The sequence below is a fragment of the Cibotium barometz genome, chromosome 3 (genome assembly GCF_041138505.1).
Source record: "Cibotium barometz isolate CiBa-2024 chromosome 3, ASM4113850v1, whole genome shotgun sequence".
Taxonomy (NCBI): Eukaryota; Viridiplantae; Streptophyta; class Polypodiopsida; order Cyatheales; family Cibotiaceae; genus Cibotium; species Cibotium barometz.
The window spans coordinates 35,270,049-35,290,255 of record NC_141048.1 but is presented as its reverse complement, the minus strand read 5'-3'; the positions used below and the strand labels follow the sequence as shown (position 1 = coordinate 35,290,255).

General features: G+C 43.6%; 1 protein-coding gene across 1 annotated transcript in view; it reads right to left on the bottom strand.

Moving 5' to 3' along the window:
- The window catches only part of LOC147639999 (RNA-binding (RRM/RBD/RNP motifs) family protein), a 76,215-nt gene that overhangs the window by 14,948 nt on the left and 41,060 nt on the right, over positions 1 to 20,207 (bottom strand). The window contains exons 4-6 of the mRNA XM_086776136.1: positions 17,030 to 17,207; positions 1,340 to 1,437; positions 277 to 373 (exon numbers count right to left, since the gene is read on the bottom strand). Of these exons, the coding sequence (XP_086632262.1) occupies positions 277 to 373; positions 1,340 to 1,437; positions 17,030 to 17,207 (373 nt within the window). The remainder of the gene's footprint in view (positions 1 to 276; positions 374 to 1,339; positions 1,438 to 17,029; positions 17,208 to 20,207) is intronic.

The following is a 20,207-nucleotide window of genomic DNA, read 5'->3' as shown; positions in this document are numbered from 1 at the left end:
CTAAAGTACTTTCCAGCCAAGCCAGCTAGAGACCAGTTAGGTTCCTACACACAACTCTAACTTACCACCACCTAGCCAGTGCGTACCTGTGCCCTTTTAGTCAATTCCAACATGCTAACCACCAGCCCATGCCTAATGCAAGCCCTGGAGGCCCAGCTAGGTATTGCCTTATTTTTCAGGCACAGGTGATAAACAAACAGTACATGACATAAACCAACCACAAATCAATTAAGAAAATAACCAGGAAATCATGATTAGGTTTTAAATTCCACATACCATTCATTTCCTTCAAGGCTAGTGCCAGATCTGATGGGGTTGAAAAGCTTACAAAACCATACCCCTTGGTCTTTCCAGTGCGCTTGTCTCGAACCACCTACATTTGTGGTTAATACCAAAAGAAATAAGAGACTTTGTAAGCAAACAGATGATTCATGAAGCTCTGATCCTTGACAACCACAAGAAGGAAAGACAGAAAACAATGCAATCAATTTGTATAGTCCAAGGTAAGACATTTGATGCTTTCTAAAGCCAGTAGTCAGAAACATTGTCTAAATCGTTACCTGGTCATCGTAGCAAATACAGGCAGTCAAGCACTTTCCTTTAGAGAAAATCCCAAAAAAAATGAGAGAGATCTCCATAAATGGGTTGGGCACCCATAAGCCTTTTGCACTAGCCTAAAACTTATTTAACCCGTTCATGCTCTAGGAAACAAAACCGAATCTGCAAGTTCATGTATGTAAGACAATTTGTGTCTGGGACTTTGGGCACTCCGTAAATTTTTCACCTTCGTGATGCAAAACTATGGTGCCCCACATAAAAAGAAGCTTAAACACAAGTGTTTGCTTTCGTCTTCAATGCAGTTGGCGTTATGTGCTAAGGGCTGCAGAAAGTCGAAATGCAATGCATGGTACAAAAGGGGCTACATGCCTTGGTAACATAAAGAACAAGTTAACTCCACTAGAATCCCTACCCCCAGCCTAATATAATGAAAGCACTTTCAGTCTCAGCATACCCAGGATTTCTTAGCATGTAAGGAAAGAGTACAAAGAGGGTTTCTTGATGTACTAAGGGTGCAATGCTAGAGACACAATGGAGCCAGGAAGAGAAGGATAGATGCCACAAACCTACCTGGGAAAACAATAGCCAAGCACAATCTGCTCAATAATAAACTGTAGAAGAAGAGCAGTGATATCCTGAGTTCAGCCCTACAGGTTTAATGATAAAGAAGACTTATCAAAGCACGAAGACTTCATATCTCCATCAAAGGCTCAAACACAAACTTTCTCATTACTTCATGAGTGCGATCAACAAAGAAAGGGGGACAAAGAGTTGAGCTTACCCTAGCCATATTGAAATTGGTATATCTTGAGAATGCCTTGGTCAACACTTCATCATTTACTTCATTTCCTAGATCCCCACAGAATAAGCGGTAATCATCTGAAAAATTGAAAGAAACCCATTACCATATGAACCACCACCCAGTGCCATGCATACCAACGATTAGAAACTTAGACGACCCTAAGCCAATGTACTCAATAACAATACTGGTTGATTATGACAAAAGTTTACAGCTGCATATAAAAACATGGTTTTGTCCATCACATTCTCAAGCAAAGCCTCATCAGTAGAGCTATATTCTCAAGGGACTGTGAAGCATTTTATTTAGCCTCTACTTCAAGTTGAGAACAAAATTCTGGTGGATTAAACAAAAGGAAGGGGTTTTCCTTGGTGAAATGTCAAGATGCTAGTTAAATAATAGGACAAGTGCAATAGGCTAGAAGCCTGGGATGGCACAAGGGTGTCCAGAAAAAGCACCTATGGTAATATTATTTAGTGTTAGTTGATAGAAGATTGATAGATTTTAGAGAAAACTAAGGTTTGAGCGGCCTAAGAGCTAAAGATTATATGTGAAATGTCTATAAAATATCCATGTTGTATATAAGTCAATGTCATTGCTTGTTAATGTGAAATGCCTATAAATTATCCATGTTGTATATAAGTCAATGTCACTGTTTTTTAATGGGCATCATATGATTTTGCACCCTACATTATAGAGTGTTCAAGTCAAGAGCTTACCTTAGCCTTGCTGAAGCATGTGTCGTTGGGCCTTGCCTTAGAGCCGTAATTGCAACTTCCTAATGTGGGTGCGCTAGCTTGTCCGTCACGTCCTCACTATGTTGTCACACTAGAATGCTTCTTTGCCAATGGGGTGAAGGAAGAGCTTTTCTCACCTAGACGGAGGTAAACCGAGATTCGTCTTCGTGGTGGTTCTCTCTCACAAAAGGTGGGGAAAGAAGAAGCTAATGGAAGAAGGAAACCTACAAGCAAGCATCCATCTAGCATGCATGAATCTAGAGAGATAAAGTTACACTTTGAAAATTTGTTTGAATGCAACAGTTTCTTTTGATCCCACAACCCGTGCCAACAGACAGAACTTGAATCACATGTCACACGAGTGAGACTTTAAAGATATCGTCACATGACAAAAGTTGTAGAGTCAATCTAAGGGTAAATTTTCTCAGAGATGTAGTGGTCTGCTCAAACCTAATATTCCTCACATGCTCTTAATGAGCACAACCACTTTGTCTTTGTCCTCAAGTTCACACTAACTCGTAGGTACTTGCAGATATAGTATGTTGGCTCTCAAGAAGATAATGTTAGGGTTTATAGGGGCAAAGAAATCTCATACACACATAGAGGAAGCAAAAACGAGCTAGAGAGTGAGTGGGCGAAGAACTTGCACGTACATTCACATTTGAAGGCATACGCATGTGAACAGGAGCTAACTCCAGGTGCAATTTTATGCCACCGGGTTTTTCCCCTTGGACACCTAGTGTGAAAGGACACTTAAACTACAGCTTTTGTTATAACTTGTACTGTGTACTTCATATCATAAGTGTGAACATACGTGCAAGTTCTTCTCCCACTCACTCTCCAACTCGTGTTTGCTTCCACTGTGAGTGTGTGTATGAGCTTTCATTGCCCTGCAAACCCGAACATTAGCTTATGAGAGCCAATATTCGATATCAGAGCCCTTGGTTTCTACCATTTTAGGATTTTTACAGATTTTAGGTTTTCAGTCTCTTTTAGGGTTTTTGCTCTAAATCTGCCCGAACCCTTCATACAAGGGACACTACAGGACATCCCAAAACTGCCAATCTGGTCAAAATATGAAAACCTTGATTTCAGGTGTGTACGACTAGTTCGTACAACTGTACAACCAACCCTAATTAGGGTTTCGCCTACAAATCTGTGTTCGTCCAACCCTGGACAGCTGTCCCAGACCCTGTTGTACAACTTTTGCTTCTGTCCATACAGTCTTACAACAGATTGGGTGTACTTGCAACTTGCTGACATAGCTTTCCCTGCAATAGTGCAGTGTTGAATACTCATTTGTATCTGTACAAGCTCTTGTACAAGCGGTACTATGGTTATAGATTGATACATGTAATTTTCATACTTAACAGTTTGAAAATTTTGGGCTTTTTTGTTTGGGAGCCACATTAGGCTCCATTGCAAGCATTTAATAGAGGGTTGTAAGCTTGGTGTCATTTGAGCACAAAATCAGCACATTGGAAGGAGGTTACAGCCTATACTTGTATTTTTGCAGGCAAATCTTTACGCAAGAACTTCCAAGTTGCCTAGCATAGCATAGCAATGCTTTTGTTTTTTGCCTACATGTATTTGTCGTCTACTTGCAGCTTGTGCATACAGTCATTATGGCACAGAATGCAACAGATGTATTTGGTGTACTCTCACAGGAGGATAAGTTGGATGGCACCAACTACTCCTTGTGGAGTTTATGGTCAAGAACTTGTTGGTGGGCAAAAGCCTTGGGGGGTTTGTCAATGGTGACGAGCCTAGACCTGCACACATTGCACCTACAACTCCTTGCAGGAATGCTCAGCAGGCATCAACACCTGCAGTTGCCATGTAGGAACAGCACAGATGGGATGCACGTGATACTAAGGCTATGGCCTTGATCTCTTTGACAGTAAAGAGATCCATTATTCCTCACATCCGTTCACGTAAAACCTCACAGCGGGCATGGGATGTATTGGAGACTATGTACCAAGCCAAAAAAATGAGGCCAGAGAGTTACCTATTTGAAGAAAGAGATTGAAAACTTGCAAATGAACGAAGGGGATAGCATGGGTGATCATCTTACGAAGATCCAAGATCTTCAGGAGCAACTAGTTGCTTAACATTGATGAAGTCATTGGCTGACAGCAGGGAGTTAGTCTCCAGGACACTACACTCACTTCCAGAATCCTACCTAAACTTCCACACTTCTCTTTATCCATGAGGAGTATCCCTCAACCCCTTGTGTTTGAGGAATTGGTTGGTTTACTTTTACAAGAGTAACAAACACAAAAGAACAAGTCTTCCATGATACGTGGCAGTGATCAAGTTTTTGTTGCCAATGATAAGGGCAAAGGGTGGCTATTATTAGTCTAAGACTGATTCTGGACCGCCATCAAACAAAGGAAAGAGTGATGCAAATCAGCCCAAAAAGAAGGGCAAGTGTCGTTATTGCAAAAAGCCAAGGGCACTAAATTAGTGAGTGCAAGAAGAGACAAGCCAAGGAGAAAGCTTTTTTGGTTTGCAGTTATGATGCATCACAAGAGCATGTATCTCTCAATGTGAATGAGAAACAGGTCATATGGTATTTTGATAGTGGTGCCTCAAGACACATTACCTCTATGAGGAATTTGTTCATGTCTTTGAGGGCTGCCCCAAAAGGAAAGAAGGTCACATGTACTAACAATTCTTCTTATCCCGCCAAAGGGATTGGTGAGATCATTCTTACAACCGTAGATGGATCTGATATATGCATTACAGATGTACTTTATGTACCCGACATTAAGAAGAATTTGCTATCAGTTTCCTCTTTTGCTAAAAGAGGTTATGTGGTCAATTTTGAGGATGACACATGCACAGTAAGGGATAGAGAGGACTATGTGATAAGTCACTTTTGGCACTTTGTATTAGGGCTTGTATCATCTGGATTCATTTGAAAAGAGAGCACAAGACGCATGTTTGGTCACTTCAACTTCTGCCATGCAAGAGGCAGAGTTATGGCATGCCAGGTTTGGGCATGTGAATTATGGCAATTTGATGTTGCAACAAAGACATCAAATGGTGCAGGATTTGCCACGTGGAGCTGACACCCAGACATGTATGTGAGAGGTGCATTTTAGGCAAAATGCATAGGAATGCTTTTCCAAAAGATGGTTCGCTGAGGGCTGTCCAAAAATTACAGCTCATACACAATGATGTGTGTGGTCCCATGAGGACACCATCACTTGGAAAGCATCTTTACTTTGTGACATTCATTGACGACTACTCCAGGTTTGCTTGGGTGTACCCTCTTAAAGTAAAATCCGAGGTGTTTAGGTGTTTTCAGCACTATGTTGCAAGGGCTCAAAAAGAGACACGTTGCAAAGAGCAGACCCTCCATGCAGATCGCGGGGGGGGGGGGGGGGGGGGGGGGGGATATACATGTCTGATGCTTTTAAAGCATACTTGCAAAAGACATTAAGCATCACTATACCATGCCATACACACCACAACAAAATAGTGTTGCGGAAACAAAGAACACCTCTTTTATGGAAATGGCTAGATGTATGGTCAAAGGCAAAGGGTCTGCCTCATAAGTTTTGGATGGAGGCAATCATGTGTGCCGCATATGTTTTGAACTGATGCCCTACAAAAGCCTTGAAAACCATTACCCCGTTTGAGGCTTGGTATGAACGAAAGCCTAAGGTTGATTACCTCGGGACATTTGGATGCCTTGCATATGTTCATGTGCATCCACAAATTAGAGGCAAATTGGATGACAAGGCAATCAAATGCATATTTGTGGGCTACAACAATGGTAGCAAGGGATAGTGTCTCTACAATCCATGCAGTCAAAGGATTTTTGAAAGTAGAGATGTTGTATTTGCTGAAAATTCAGCTCAACCACTTGCAAAGTTTAGTGGGTCTTTTCAGAATGGCCCACAAAATATGTTTGAGGGACTACTACCATTGGGCATAGAAAGAAGAGCAGACCAACCACATGAAATGCCTAATGGACAGCATATGGATGCTAAGATTCAGCCCCACAATCACCCCATTGGAAACAATGATATTCAGGCGGAAGTGGAAGAAGAGCGGACAGCATTGGAGCATGCTAGAACAATGCCTTGTTGGCTGGTCCATACCTTACAAGAGAGTAAGCTCTCCGCTCCTTTGCATAGCAGGACACGGGTTGGTTCTAGAAATGCAAGAGAAAATGCAGATGTGACTTGCATGAGTAGTCTATGTGACACAAATGAGCCAGGTTCATTTGAGGAAGCCAAAGAAGATGAACAATGGCAAGAAGCCATGCAACAAGAGATTGATGCAATCCAAAAAAATGGCACATGGGATCTTGTGGACTTGCCACCAGGCAAGAAGCCAATTGGTACAAAGTGGTTGTACAAGGTCAAGAGAAAGTCTGATGCTACCATTGACAGGTACAAAGCAAGACTAGTTGCCAAAGGCTATGTCCAACAGAAAGGCATAGATTATGATGAGACATTTGCACTGACTTCAAGGTTGTCCACTATTAGATGTGTTGTTGCAATGGCTGCCCATCATGGATGGAAAGTGCATCAGTTGGACATCAAGACAACTTTTCTCAATGGGGACTTGCACGAAGACGTGTATGCGAGTCAACCCATTGGTTTTGTGATGCCTGGCTACGAGGCTAAAGTGTGTAAGCTCAGGAAAGCACTTTATGGTCTCAAACAAGCTCCCAAGACGGAGTGCGCATCGGGCCCCACAAATGTGCATGAACCAACTCTAGAGGTACCGTAGCTCAGCGCGCATCCTTCTTTGGAAGGGCCTTTCTGATGTTGTTTCCCTTCGGAGCAAGAGTGACAAGGGCCCTCACGTGTGCCAACATCTGGCAATCCATCTACCAACTGCTTCCGAACAAGGCCTCCAAATGAAGATGTCCAAATCTAGCATGCCAAAGATCGCCTATGCGGGTACCTGCATGAGAGTAAAGAGCCGTAAGTTTGTAGAGGCCATGGTCCTCGAATCTCGATGCCTTGCCAAAGGATCTTGTCAGTGAGAGCGTACCGAATGATCACTAAGTCCTCCATATATTCCACCTTAAAGCCCAATTTGTAAATCTCGTGTACAGAAAGGAGATGAAGTCCTAAATCTGGCACATCTAGCACTCTCGAGGTGTACTTCCCTCCATTGCCATCTGGAATGAGGGGCATTGTTCCTTCGCCAAGAATGGGGACAGTAGAGTTATCTCCAGTGGCAACTCTGCCGCGGCGTTGCTCCAGTTCATCAAGCCAATCCTTGCAATAAGTCATGTGTTGTGTGGCACCGTTGTCCAAAATCCACTGAGGAGGGTGGGAACAAGAAGGAAAAGCTTGCTTAACCACTGGAGGAAGAGTCTCAGACTTGAGATAAATCAAGGTGACGAAAGTTGACTCCTCCACAACTTTGGCGACTAAGCTTGCCCCTTTGTCCTTTGATTTCCCTTCCAGATCCCGCATGCGACTCTGGCATTGTCGCCACAAGTGCCCATGTTTGGAGCAATAATCACAAACCTTCTGGTTGCCAGAAGAGTTAGAAGTTGAAGCTTTGCATCCTTGGAATCCTTAGAAGAAGGTGCCCCACCTTTGCCTTCGTTAGGCTGCCCCCCTCTCTGTCCAATCAAAGCCTAGTTACCTTTCTTTGAAGGAATCTGCTCTCCTGATCAAGGACCATAGGCACCACCTCATCCGAGGTAATGGTTTCCATCTATTCTGAGGTAGTGAAGAATAGAAACTCTCATATTTCGGGGGCAACTGAGCAAGTAGCCGGATAGCCATATCCTCAATGGAAATCTCCTTCCCACACCTAGAAATCTCAGATCGCAACAATGACTCCAGTTTGTTGATGTGATCCCGCATAGAAGTAGAATCAGTGGAAGCTTCAACAATTGAAGCTCCATAGAAACTCTCTTCACGGGTGTCTTCCAGTCGTAGATGTTGGAGAGTCTCTTCCAAGCAACATGTGCATGGGTATCCCATTTGATGTGAGAGATGAATGAGGATTGAGAGTTCAGAAGAATGAATGATCGAGCATGGGCATTAAGCCAATCCCATAGAGCAGCTTCGTGCGTAAGGGCATCCCTCATATCCTCATCCTCTGCGGTGTCCGGGTTGGGCCGGAGGACTGATCCAGTGATGGACTTCAGAAGATCATAAGTCTTCAAGACTACTTCCAGCATGACTTTCCAGATGTCATAGTTTGTGCCATCCAACTTGGCATCTAAAGGAAAAGCATCCAACCGCCCGAGGTTGGATGAGTTGCCATGATGTACCTCCTCTGAAAAACGCAGCCACCAAAACAGCCCAAGAGCTGCTCTCTGCACTTGTAGGGAGGGTGAGCGGGAAACAAAGAGAGTGGAGAGGAGAAAAAAACACAGAAAACACAGATATGCTCCTCCGGAGAAGAAAATGCAGGTTTGAATCACTGCAGACAGCCACCAAGTTTGCGTGAAAATGCAGAAAATCAGCACCAATCAACCTCCAATCAGTGATTGGTCTAGACATCTCTGGGCTCTGATACCATGTCAGAGAGCAGCGGAAAGACTAAGACAAATGACAAAAATGCTGAAGCTCCAAGAGAGAGATGAGAGAAAACAGTAAAATGCTGATGCACTAATCCTTAAGAAAAGAGTGGATACAACCAGCCCGTAGGCGAGGAGTGGACTCCGTAGGCAGAGGGCTGAAGGTGCTCATTAAAGTGATCAAGAATGATCAAGGAATGATGGAAAGTGAGGAAGAGGACAGCAAATATATATACTCCTATATGAGCTGGCTGACTGCCTCCTAGTCTCCTACACGACCTGAAAATAGGTAAAAGCTCCATAAAAGACTAACCCACAATTTATATGTACTCTTTTCATATTATTAATATAAATACATCTTCACAAAAAAAAAGGGTGGGCAACCCACATCAAAGGACCATAAAATAGGGGAAAATATGGGGAATGCTAGAGCATAGAAATGCCCCCCGTAGACATCAGAAAAGCCAACAACGAGAGATGACATATGCTAACAGACTCATCCCTAAAAACATGTGTTGTCGAGACTTCTGCTCTGCTCCCCAGCCTTGCACACAGCCTTGCTCGTTGCCTTGTGCATCAACACATGCTGCCGCCTGTTGGGTTGTGCGGCTTTTAATGCGCTGTAGCATAGCTGCCCGGCTTATGCATGGCCTGAATGCCCTTCCTGGCTGCGCACCATGACAGGCTGCCCCTGGCTGGGCCTAGCTGCCTTGCATAGGCAGCTGGGGCTGGTCCTTGTGGGCTGGCCATGAGCAAAAGCAACTGACACACCCACATGCCTTGGCCGCCCTCTGCAACATATGCGCAGACCAGTCCACGTCTCACTGCCTTGACCGCCCCCTGCACCCAAACCAATCCACGCCCGACTGCCTTGGCCGCCCTCTGCAAGCTATGCGCAAACCAGTCCACGCCTGACTGCCTTGGCTGCCCTCTACAAACTTTGCACAAACCAATCCACGTACGCCCAGCAATGTTGCTTTTCCTGTCTACCATCACAAGCAAAATCAGGCTACGCAAAGAGATGCTTTAGGCCGTCAAGGCTTCCCCGCACGAAGGGTGTCTTTAGCCAGCACACCAAGGGTGCTTTTTTTATTCCTCTCTCAGATCCTTGCACATCCGTGCAAGGGATTTCTCCCTTTCTTGCTTTCCTGCACATCCATGCAAAGAAACCATGGCTTTCTTGCCAAAACAGCCCACATGAGGGTACTATCTTGTACATCCTCCATGCCTCAGATTCTAGCACTTGTCAAATCCAAGCTCTAATACCAATGTAAGGTCAACACAAGACCATGCCCAAGGATTATTTGACCTAGAACCTAAACCCTAACGAGGTTTCATAGACCCGACAACGTCGTACGCATCGCATGACCGCGATGGATTGTGGCTAGTGACTCACCACCCAACCATAGGTTCAGTACCTCGAACCACCCCCGAGCCTAAGGTCTAATTACCACAAGGCTGCTTGGTTCCGAATCCCGATGGCCCCAACCTAGTGTCCCATACCACTAGGCCGAAGGACCCACCTTGGAGCTCTATGGCACAACGAGATCCTACAAGCTTCCTACCTTTCACGGACCTGCTTAGGGGTAGATAACGTAAGTCCAATAGCTCGATCTCCTAGAACAAGAAGTTTGAGGAGGCTTTTTGAGTTCTCAAGTTTAAGGGGTAGGAAGCACCTATATTGGCCTTGCCAGATCATAGTAGACCATTTGTGGTCGAGACAGATGCTAGTTATTTTGCAAGATGGCCAACCCGTGGCATTTGAAAGCAAGAAGCTTGACAATGCCGAGGTCAGATGGCACACTCAACAAAAAGAGCTGAATTTGGTTGGTTATACATGCTCTGAAAACTTGGCGACATTATCTTTATGGAACCAAGTTTGTTGTGTTGACCGACCATGAGTCGATTAAGTACATATGTGATAGACCTGAGTAGAGGGTGAGGAAGGCACGGTGGACTGAGTTGATGCAAGATTTTGATACGGAAATAAAGTATTGAAAGGAAGGGTAGCTTGAATAAGGGATGCCTTGAGAAGAATTGGGGAGGTGAACTTTTTGAGCTTCACGGATTAGGGCTGACCTTTATGACTCTCTGAGAGGGCTATGTGAGACTGATAGTCATTTTGGTCGGTATTGGTAGTAGGTCGAGGCAAGGAGCTCCATGGACTTAGATTGAGACTCAGGAGTCATGCCACCCATGAGTGTGGTAGGTGGTTAGTTCCATATTTGGAATGCATTGCTGTTTCGGAATGAGAAGGTTTGTGTATCGGATAACTTTGAGAAGTTAGGAAGAGGATCCTATATGAATGTCATGACGCTCCTACATTGGGTCATCAAGGGGTATGACGAACCTAACTAAAGCTAGTACTTAAGCAAGTGATCGAGTGCGAACCACTGACCATTGGCAATTGCTAGATGTAGTGAAGGAGGACTCACTGGGGGGTGAAAGCTAGACTTCCATGGGTCATCATAGTCACCACAATATTTTCTCCAATGTGATAGGCGACAATGACTTCATTTCCACCCCATCAGGGGCACCGCCTCTTAGGGAAGGATGAGTGCACATCCCCTACACATTGGCAGGTCCAAGCCCACCTATCGTGTGAGTACGAGCCAGTGAGCGGCGAGCGCGAATATTTTTGGAGTAGACCTCGCCTGCCCCATATGCCATTGCCTCTGAGACAAATTTGTATATGGGGATGTAGAGCTGCTTAAAGAATTTGGGGTTTTATAGCTCAGCTTATGTGCAGATTAAGGAGAGACCATTTATGTTACTTGGGACATTATTACTTGACTCACTCAGTGTGGTGCACAAATAATTTTTAAGGACAGGGATTTGGACACCGCTATAATCATATTCAAAGGTGTGGCCCAAGGCTGCATGCTACATGATATTCCTCATACCGAGTATAGACCACCTTTGTAGAGGATTGATACTACTTGGGAGCTCATTGCCAGTATCACAGCTTGGCAGATTTGGAGGGCCAGATGCACAAAGGCTATTGAGGGCACTCAGATATACAACACTCAGTGCATTTCTACTATACAAGGCTTATAAACCCTATTAGAAGACTTAAACAAGCCTTAATCAACGGGCAGCAGAGATGCTTAGGCATAAAGCCTTATCTTTTGACCATAAATACAACTACACATACATGGACACACAAACAAGGGTATACACACATACAGTGGACGCACACATGAAGCTCCGACTTCCCAACACGTGTGCTAACCCAATATCAGGATTAAGAGCTTAGTTGGGGCATGGGGTCCTGGAGGGTTCACATGTGGGCTAAGGGCGCTAGCAAGATGAGGTCTAGATTGGCAAAGAGCTTATAAATAATAACATAGGGCTAATAAAGGGCCAATATAAAGCCGGCTAGTGATTTACCGTATTTCTTAAGAAGTCGGTGGGGGTTATTCACAGTTAATCATTGGTAGCCCCATGCCACCGCATGCCAAAAACGCTTGAAGTTGCCCCAACTATCCTCCTCGGCTATCCATATCTAGTGATAACCAATACGAAGGTCAATCTTCGAAAAATAAAAAACCCCTCCAACCTATCAATCAAATCATCTGCTTTTGGGAAGGGGATATCTATTCTTGATCGTAACTTTATTCAACTTTTTATAAGTTGACACACATTCTCCAACTTTCGTCCTTCTTGTGCTTCAAAAGTGCCGGTGCCCTTCTTTTTATAGTCAACCTTTTATAGTTGACACATTTTCCAACTTCCGTCCTTCTTGTGCTTCAGAAGTACCGGGCTCCCCAAAAAGATTTACTCTTACGAATCTGTCCTATCTTGAGATATTCTAATAACTATCGGGAAATCTCATCCTCTTCCACCTATCATCCTGTAAGGCGCAATGCTCACAGGCTGAGAACCTCGAATTAAATCAATCTTATGATCAACCAACTGACTGGGCAGAAGACTAGGTAACTTAGCTGGAAAAACATCGACAAACTCTAAAGCTTGTGTCTCCCATACATCAAGACTAACTTAATGAAACTCACAACTAGCATCAGATGACATGGTATCTAGAGCACATTGGAACACTTCATAATTAGAATCCTTTACTATATTATGAAGCTCAACTGAGTTTACAAGTGTAGAGGATGGGACATGAAAATCACCCTGTAGACAAAACTGGACACCATGGATATGAAACCACTCTTTACCTATAATAACATTTACTCTATCCATATTCATAATCATGAAAACTAGAGGCTTGTATCGTTATAGGCAACTGAGGCACCCGTCGATCCCAAAACTGTGTGTCCGGCATGTCGTCACGATACTAGTGATCACTTGGTTGCATCTCCCAACTTCCATGAAATTGTGAGTACTCTCAAGGTCAATAAGAATGTATACAGTTTTCTCCACAACTCACCCATATATCCATATTAAGTCCATAGGACTGAAAACTTTCATATTAAAGTTACAACCCTTGCAAGAACTCTGATATGAAACAATAGTATGTAAGAAAGTAATCTTACCTTTGGTCTCGATCGCATGGGCTCCCTTTGACTTTGACTTGCCCTTCGCCTGTGAGCAGTTCGTCCTCATGTGCCCTTGCTGACCACAAGTGAAGCACCGAACCTCCTTAATGAACTGAAGAGCCTGCTCCACTTTCTTTGATTTCTTCGAACTGGGATCACCTGTAGTCTGTGACTAACTCTAGGTCTCTACAGGAATCTGTGAAGTCTTCCCATGCTTAAACTTTCGTTTACACTGGGATCCTGCCAGGTCTGTTAATGAGGGCTGTTGAAGTTTCTTCGACTATTTCTTCGCCACAGTCTCATAAAAAATCATTACATATCGAATAGCATCATCCAATGTTTTACTGCAATAATTATTTTTTATCTAGAGTTGATATCCATCAAGCAATCCATCCACCAAAAATCCCAAAATAGTGATAGGATCCATGTGAGTTGCCCGAGCATGCAACTCCCTAAACTTTTGCAAATATGTGTCAAAAGGCATATTCTTCATTTCCATGTTTTTAAACTTAGAGACAATCTTGTACTCATCCTCAGCCTGTAGAAACTCTTCCCGGAAAACCTGCTCAAGATCTATATGGTTTAAAACAAACCCCTAAGGCTTGGTACCAAAAGATTCATGCCTATTTGACTAGATAAGTATTTCAAAATAGTCCTACAGAAATCACTTTATATGTCAAAAAGGATAAGCTAGATTCGCTTGTTGTCATCCTCTATGGGAATGACATGCTATTGACAGAAAACTAATGAGGATTTAATTACAGCTTTCAAGGCTGACCTTACCTCAACTTTTGAGATGTCATATCTTAGTCTTTTGCACTACTACTTAGATAGGTAGTTTATACAACAAGATGATGGTATAGTCATTAAGCAATCCAAGCACATCAAGGCACTGCTCAAAAGGTTCAATATGGAAAGTTGTAAACCAATCTCTACACCAATGGAGACTGGTGTAAAGCTCAATCTGTAAGATCTTGGAGAACCATTCGACATAACCAAACGTCGTGGGCTCTACGCGTATCTCTTTCCACCAAGTAAGGGCTTTTCTTGTCAAGGATTATCCTCTGGAAAAGGATGGAACTCAAAGTGTGTAGCCCATCTGTGAAGCAAGGTTGCGTAAGTACGATGTACCTTATTATAAGGTACGTTTTAGTGTACAATACGATATTGTACCGTACTCTATGGATCTATACATGGCAAGTCCCTCGCCTCCCCTCCCAACTGACCTTTGGCCCAAGATCCTCCCGTAGTTATCGATTTTTCATTGCCCATAGGCGCTCGCCTATAGCCGCTTATTTATCCACCTATAGGCGATGCCACTGGCCACCACTGATGAAGCACCAAGGGGGGTTTTGAACCCAAGACCTCTTGGTCCTAGGCAAACACCTTCACCCCTTGAGCTATCACCTCATTGGCAAGTACGTCGCAATTTTTAAAAACATTCTCGGCCAAAAAAAACCCTAGGCCGGCCACCGTCGCCGATTTTAGCTGACTTATGCAAAGTGCAAACATAGCCATTCCTCTCCTTGATACGGACATTGCAACAAGAGATGATGATGATGTGGTGCCAACCGCTATGGTCACCGACATTGCAGAGCCAGAGCTGAGAGTATGATAGCAAAGGAAACATGTTGACAAATGGAGCTCTCATTTGGGTAATTGTGTTGTTGTTGAATGTTCAGAAATGAAATGTTTTTTCTTTCATTTTTATGTATATATATGTACACTATATAGTATATTTTTTATGTTTTTACCGACCTTACGTATTTAACGTACCTCAAAATCTTAACCCATACCTGAATGCATACCTTATCATACCATACCTTTCCACCTTGCTGTGAAGCCAAGAGTCAACTACCTCTTGAGTCTTCTTGTTTCCGCTCCCCGTATGGGGCTCTAGAGTAAAAGAGAGTGCAACTGAAGCTGTCCCAGCCCCCCATATTGTCACCAGACCTGCCAAAGTTGCTTGCATAACAACCATGGTGTTAGTCAGGTTCGGAATCTCCTCCTCTCGCAAGGTCATCCTTACCTCAAAGTCAACCTTAGTGACTAGATCATTGACCGTCACATCATCATCCTGATGGTCGTCATCACATTGAACATTCTCGTCCATCCCACAATCATTGTGTACTTCATCAGCCATGACAAACCCAAGACAATTTGTTGCTGCTCAAGGAAAACTCGCATGTCGAGATAAACAATCGCTAAATCCCACTCGTCACGTCACAAGTACAAATCTCGCTCTTGGAAGCTGGCCATGTACTTTCAGCCCTCTTAACCAAGGAGTTTGTGCTTTGAATGTGGAGAACTCCTAAGCAAAGCCCTCCTTTTATACTAAAAAGTGAAGAGGTTAACTTGCTTTTGAGTTTTTTTCCCAAAAAACTCACATGTCCTTTATTGACTTAAGCTTTCCCCCTTTTAGCAAAAAGCCACTTATTAAAAAAACGTCTTGCTTTTTCCAAAAAACAATGCTGCTTTTTTTTTTAATGCTGGCCTCCTATTTTTTTTCCATGTGCGACCTCTTCATCCATGCGTTAGGGTTGCTTTGATACCCATTATAACATCCTTCCCTTAATCTCCCTAAACACAGCCGAAAACCAAGGCTAGTCCTTAACCGAATCATGAGGTAACAAGCTAGCTCACCTCCCAACAGCGACTGGCATCCACCCATCTACCTCAAGCCAAAACTAGGGCTTCCTGCACGATCCCATAGGCCCATGTCTAACTCCGGCGTCCCATACCACCCATAGGCATTCAACACGCCAACATACATAATCACCTGCTCTCCTAGTTCAAGCCAAACTGCTAGTGGTGCATCCGCACAGCTATCTCATAATAACCCAAGCTCTCACTTATATAGTGATAACTACGCCATAAATAGCTAACTCGTTATAAAAAGCCATTAAGCTTGTTTTATCAATCCCTAATCTCGGGGCCCCTAACCCTATTGGATTAGTTTCATAATCCGTAGATTAGTGTCCAAGTACATAACAACATAATTTTGAATATCATTTTGTACTTATGGAACATTCGGTTGTAACCTTTTCTTGTAAATAAATATACATTAGATTTAGGTCTACTTGTGTCCCACAGAATGTTCAAATTTCTCAGCAGAAAAGTGACTTGTATTATATATGATCAAGACCAAGAAGCATATCGGTGTACACACACACTCGCAAGGTGTGAGGGAACAACATGGGCTTACAATAGATCGTCACAGGTTTGGTCAAAATGTCCAGGGTAAGAGGAAACTTCACACTTGATGATTTATCTCAACGCTCTAGAGTCAGGTCAAAGATTTACCCTGAATAAAGGCAGTGAATGCATCTACTGCATGCTTCATCAGCAACCTTTCCTCCTAGTGATTCGCCCAAGGCTGATTGAAGAATCTCACAAGACCACCAAGCCTGGTGTTTGTAAGATAGATGGGACTCTTGGCAAGCATCAACCCAAAGACTTGTCCACAAGTGTAAACTATTGATGCCTCTCTGGCATAATTTTCCTGGGAGATGATAATGATAATGTCCTGGGATAATAGTGCACGAATCCTTAATCAAACATCTCAAATCTTCCTTTAACAGTTACCGAGTCAATATCCTTGTGATCACATGCAATGATAAGGTCAAAGAACCATTTGGCTTTCCCCTTTGCTGAATAAGGGGGACTGCAAGAAAAACATATCCTCAAAAATATCTATCAATCTACGTGTACCACAGCCTGCACACCTCGCTGTTTGAGCCAAGTACTGTGAAACCACATTTGCGCTTGGCGCAGTTTTTTTGGCAATAAGGACTAGAATTACAATTGAAGGAAACAGTCAATCAAATTCGGATTAGCATGCTTTCTAAACACCTGAAACCTCTTTAGCTCTTTTTGGCATTCTATGATCTTAAACAAAAATAACACATTAGAGAAAGAAAGTACATACTTTCAGGCCAATCAGACAGTGTGGGGTCTTCCCAAGCCTGCCCAGCTGCTTTGCGTGGAATGGCCTTTTTCTTGGCCTCTGCTTTGTGTTCGTTATCTCCACTTGCAAGAGCTGCTTTCACACTTTCAAGAGCTTCAGGTGTAATTGTCTGTGCATCCCTTTGGAAAAGTTGCTGAGCCTGGTCCCTCAAACAAAAAGGAAGACAACAACACATGAAAATTCAAAGACAACTGAGATAAAATCAGCCAAATGCCCATTTTGTATCATTCCATACCACTCCTCATCAATCACAACAAGAAATATTATTTGCATAAATATATATATATATTTCAGACTCAAAGACCATTTATGAACTCACACACTCAAAGAACTTATATGAACACACACACACACATATTTTGACACACCTACGAGTATACAGGGCACAGCCGGACATTAGATAGAAGCCGACAGGCAAAGCCAGGAACAAATCTTGCTTGGCTATGTGCATCCTCTGAGCCCAATCCCGTTCTCTTGGATGCATCACCTATCCTCGCTAGCATCAACCTCGCAACCCTATATACCCAACTTCTGTTTTTTCCATTCGTGTAGGGTAGCTTTGATTTCTGCAAGCACCAACTAGCAAGGACCAATGCCTTCTCACTTCAAACCTAAGAAATGGGCCTTAACACGGGCTATGCTACCACCTGAACAAACCCCGCAAAAATTACATTTCAACTTTGAAGTGCCAAAACCACCGTATTTTGCCATCAAGTGCCATGGTTCCACATAGCATCCTTGGTGCAAGACATTGTGACAAACACACGGCAAGATTGACACCCTCGCAAGAAAAATCCCCAATTTCACAATCTGGTTTTTTGGGAAAAATCAAACAAAATCAGTCAAAATCGAGTAAACCAACTTGAGAGATGGTAGGCATGTGAGCCGAGAAGAGCAGGAGGGGCTGAGTTGGCCACAATTTGTGGGCATGCAGGTTGCTAGTGCTGAGAATCCCAGGCGCAAGAGGACGTTTTTTCGAAAAATGTGGAGTCTCTGGTCAATTTGTTAAAACGCCCTTTTTCAACTGGATAAGGCTTGGCCAGGTACGTATGAAACGTTTCATAAGTTTCATATGGTATGAAACGCATTTCGTAACTACTATGACTACCATGCATAAAAGAATCCCAACATGTCTTTCTTAGTGATTTAATATTCTACTATATAGATTTTTCTTGAATGTGCACTTTTAACCCCATTTTTTATATGACATTGAAGCTCAATACAAAAATATTGGCATTTTAAAAACGTTTTTGTCTTGTGTATAGGACAAAAAAATGCAAAATTTAATCCTATCAAACCCAAAATACTTTACAAACCTCTATTTGGGATAGTCTCACCATCATGTATGTGTCAAAGGGCAGCGGAAAGATGTAGACAAATGACAAAAACGTTGAAGCTCCAAGAGAGATAAGAGAAAACAACAAAACGTTGATGCCCTAACTCAAGAAAAGAGTGGATACAACCAACCCGTAGGCAAGGAGTGGACTCCGTATGCCAAGGGCTGAAGGTGCTCACCAGAGTGATCAACAAGAATGATCAAGGAATGAATGATAAATGAGGAAGAGGGCAGCCCATATATATACTCCAATATGAGCTGGCACACTACCTCCTAGTGTCCTACACGACCTAAAAATAGGTTAAAAAAACTCCATAAAATGGGTGGGCAACCCACATCAAAGGCCCATAAAATAAGGGGAAGTTATGATATATGCTAACACCCCTCTCAGGTCTTGGGGGTGGCCCAAGACCCAAGGAGCTACCATGAATGTCCATAGTTGACTGAGATAATCCTTTGGTGAAGAAGTCTGCAGCGTTGTCCTAGGTAGGATAATGTCTCCCTCCAAGATCGGATGCCGCACAAAGTAGTACTGGATCTCTATATGCTTGGTCCGTGCATGAAATACCGGATTCTTAGTAATAGCCAAGCAACTCTGGTTGTCGCATGAGATACTGATAGTAGATCGGTTTCCAACAGCAGCAGCCTACCCTTATCTCATGCGACAACCAAAGTTGCTTGGCTATTGCTAAGAATCCCGTATTTCATGCACGGACCAAGCATATAGAGATCCAGTACCAATTTGTGTGGGAGAAAATCTTGGAGGGAGACATTATCCTTGAATATTGTCCTACCTACAACAACGCTGCAGACTTATTCATCAAAGGATTATCTCAATCAGCTATCGGCGTTCATGGCAGCTCCTTGGGTCTTGGGCCACCCCCAGGACCTGAGAGAACCGCTGTTCCACCCCTTTGCTTAGCAACTCCCTTGGCTTGTCTAGCCCTTGATTTGCTTGAGCTCTTGGTGAATAATGAGATGAATGAATGGGAACATGGGCTAGGCTATTTATACTACTCAATATGAGCAGTCGGCCAGTATACATCCAGGCGGCCAGCCTAAAAGTCCCACGACTTGTGAAAATCCAGCAATAAATGCTGAATTAAATCCCAAAAAATGCTGCGTTTTTTCCTACAGGCTAAGAAGGTGATGCGCCTGAATTCCAATGGCTGGGCAAGGCCTTTGCACACATCCCAAGGACTGGGCAACCTGTATGGGCTGCCCCATACTTGTCCTACAGCCATGTAAAGGCTGTAAACTCCTGGAATTTGCCTTATTCTTGCCCTAGGGCTGTCCTACAGCCCCTCCATGGCTGGTGGGTTCAACCTGGGCCTTCTTGGCCCTCATGGGGGTGGTTCCACACCATTCCCATGCCCACACTAAGATCCGGGGTAGCCCTATGGGCTGGCCCCTTGTCCTAACCACTAACTACTCAGTGATCTGGCATCCGGTACCATACTAGATACACAGAATCACTGACATCATTCTAGAGGAAGACACACAGCGCGGACTGGCACTGTTTCATGTGCAGGACAGTGCACACCTGACCTTGGACTCTTGTGCAGGACAATGCACACCGGACCTCGGGCGTCTGAGATGGATCCCTGGCTGACTCGTCCCCGACTAGGCTCACATGGGACCAGTTCACCATCCCAAGTCCTGCAAATGGCGACACGCTGGGCGGATGAAGCCAGATTGCAACAATTCTTGGAGGTGGCGGTCCAACTCCGATTCCATTGCCTTAGAAAGGCGATACGGAAACTTGCTCACGGGTTTCAAGCCTGGGAGGAGGTCAATCTTGTG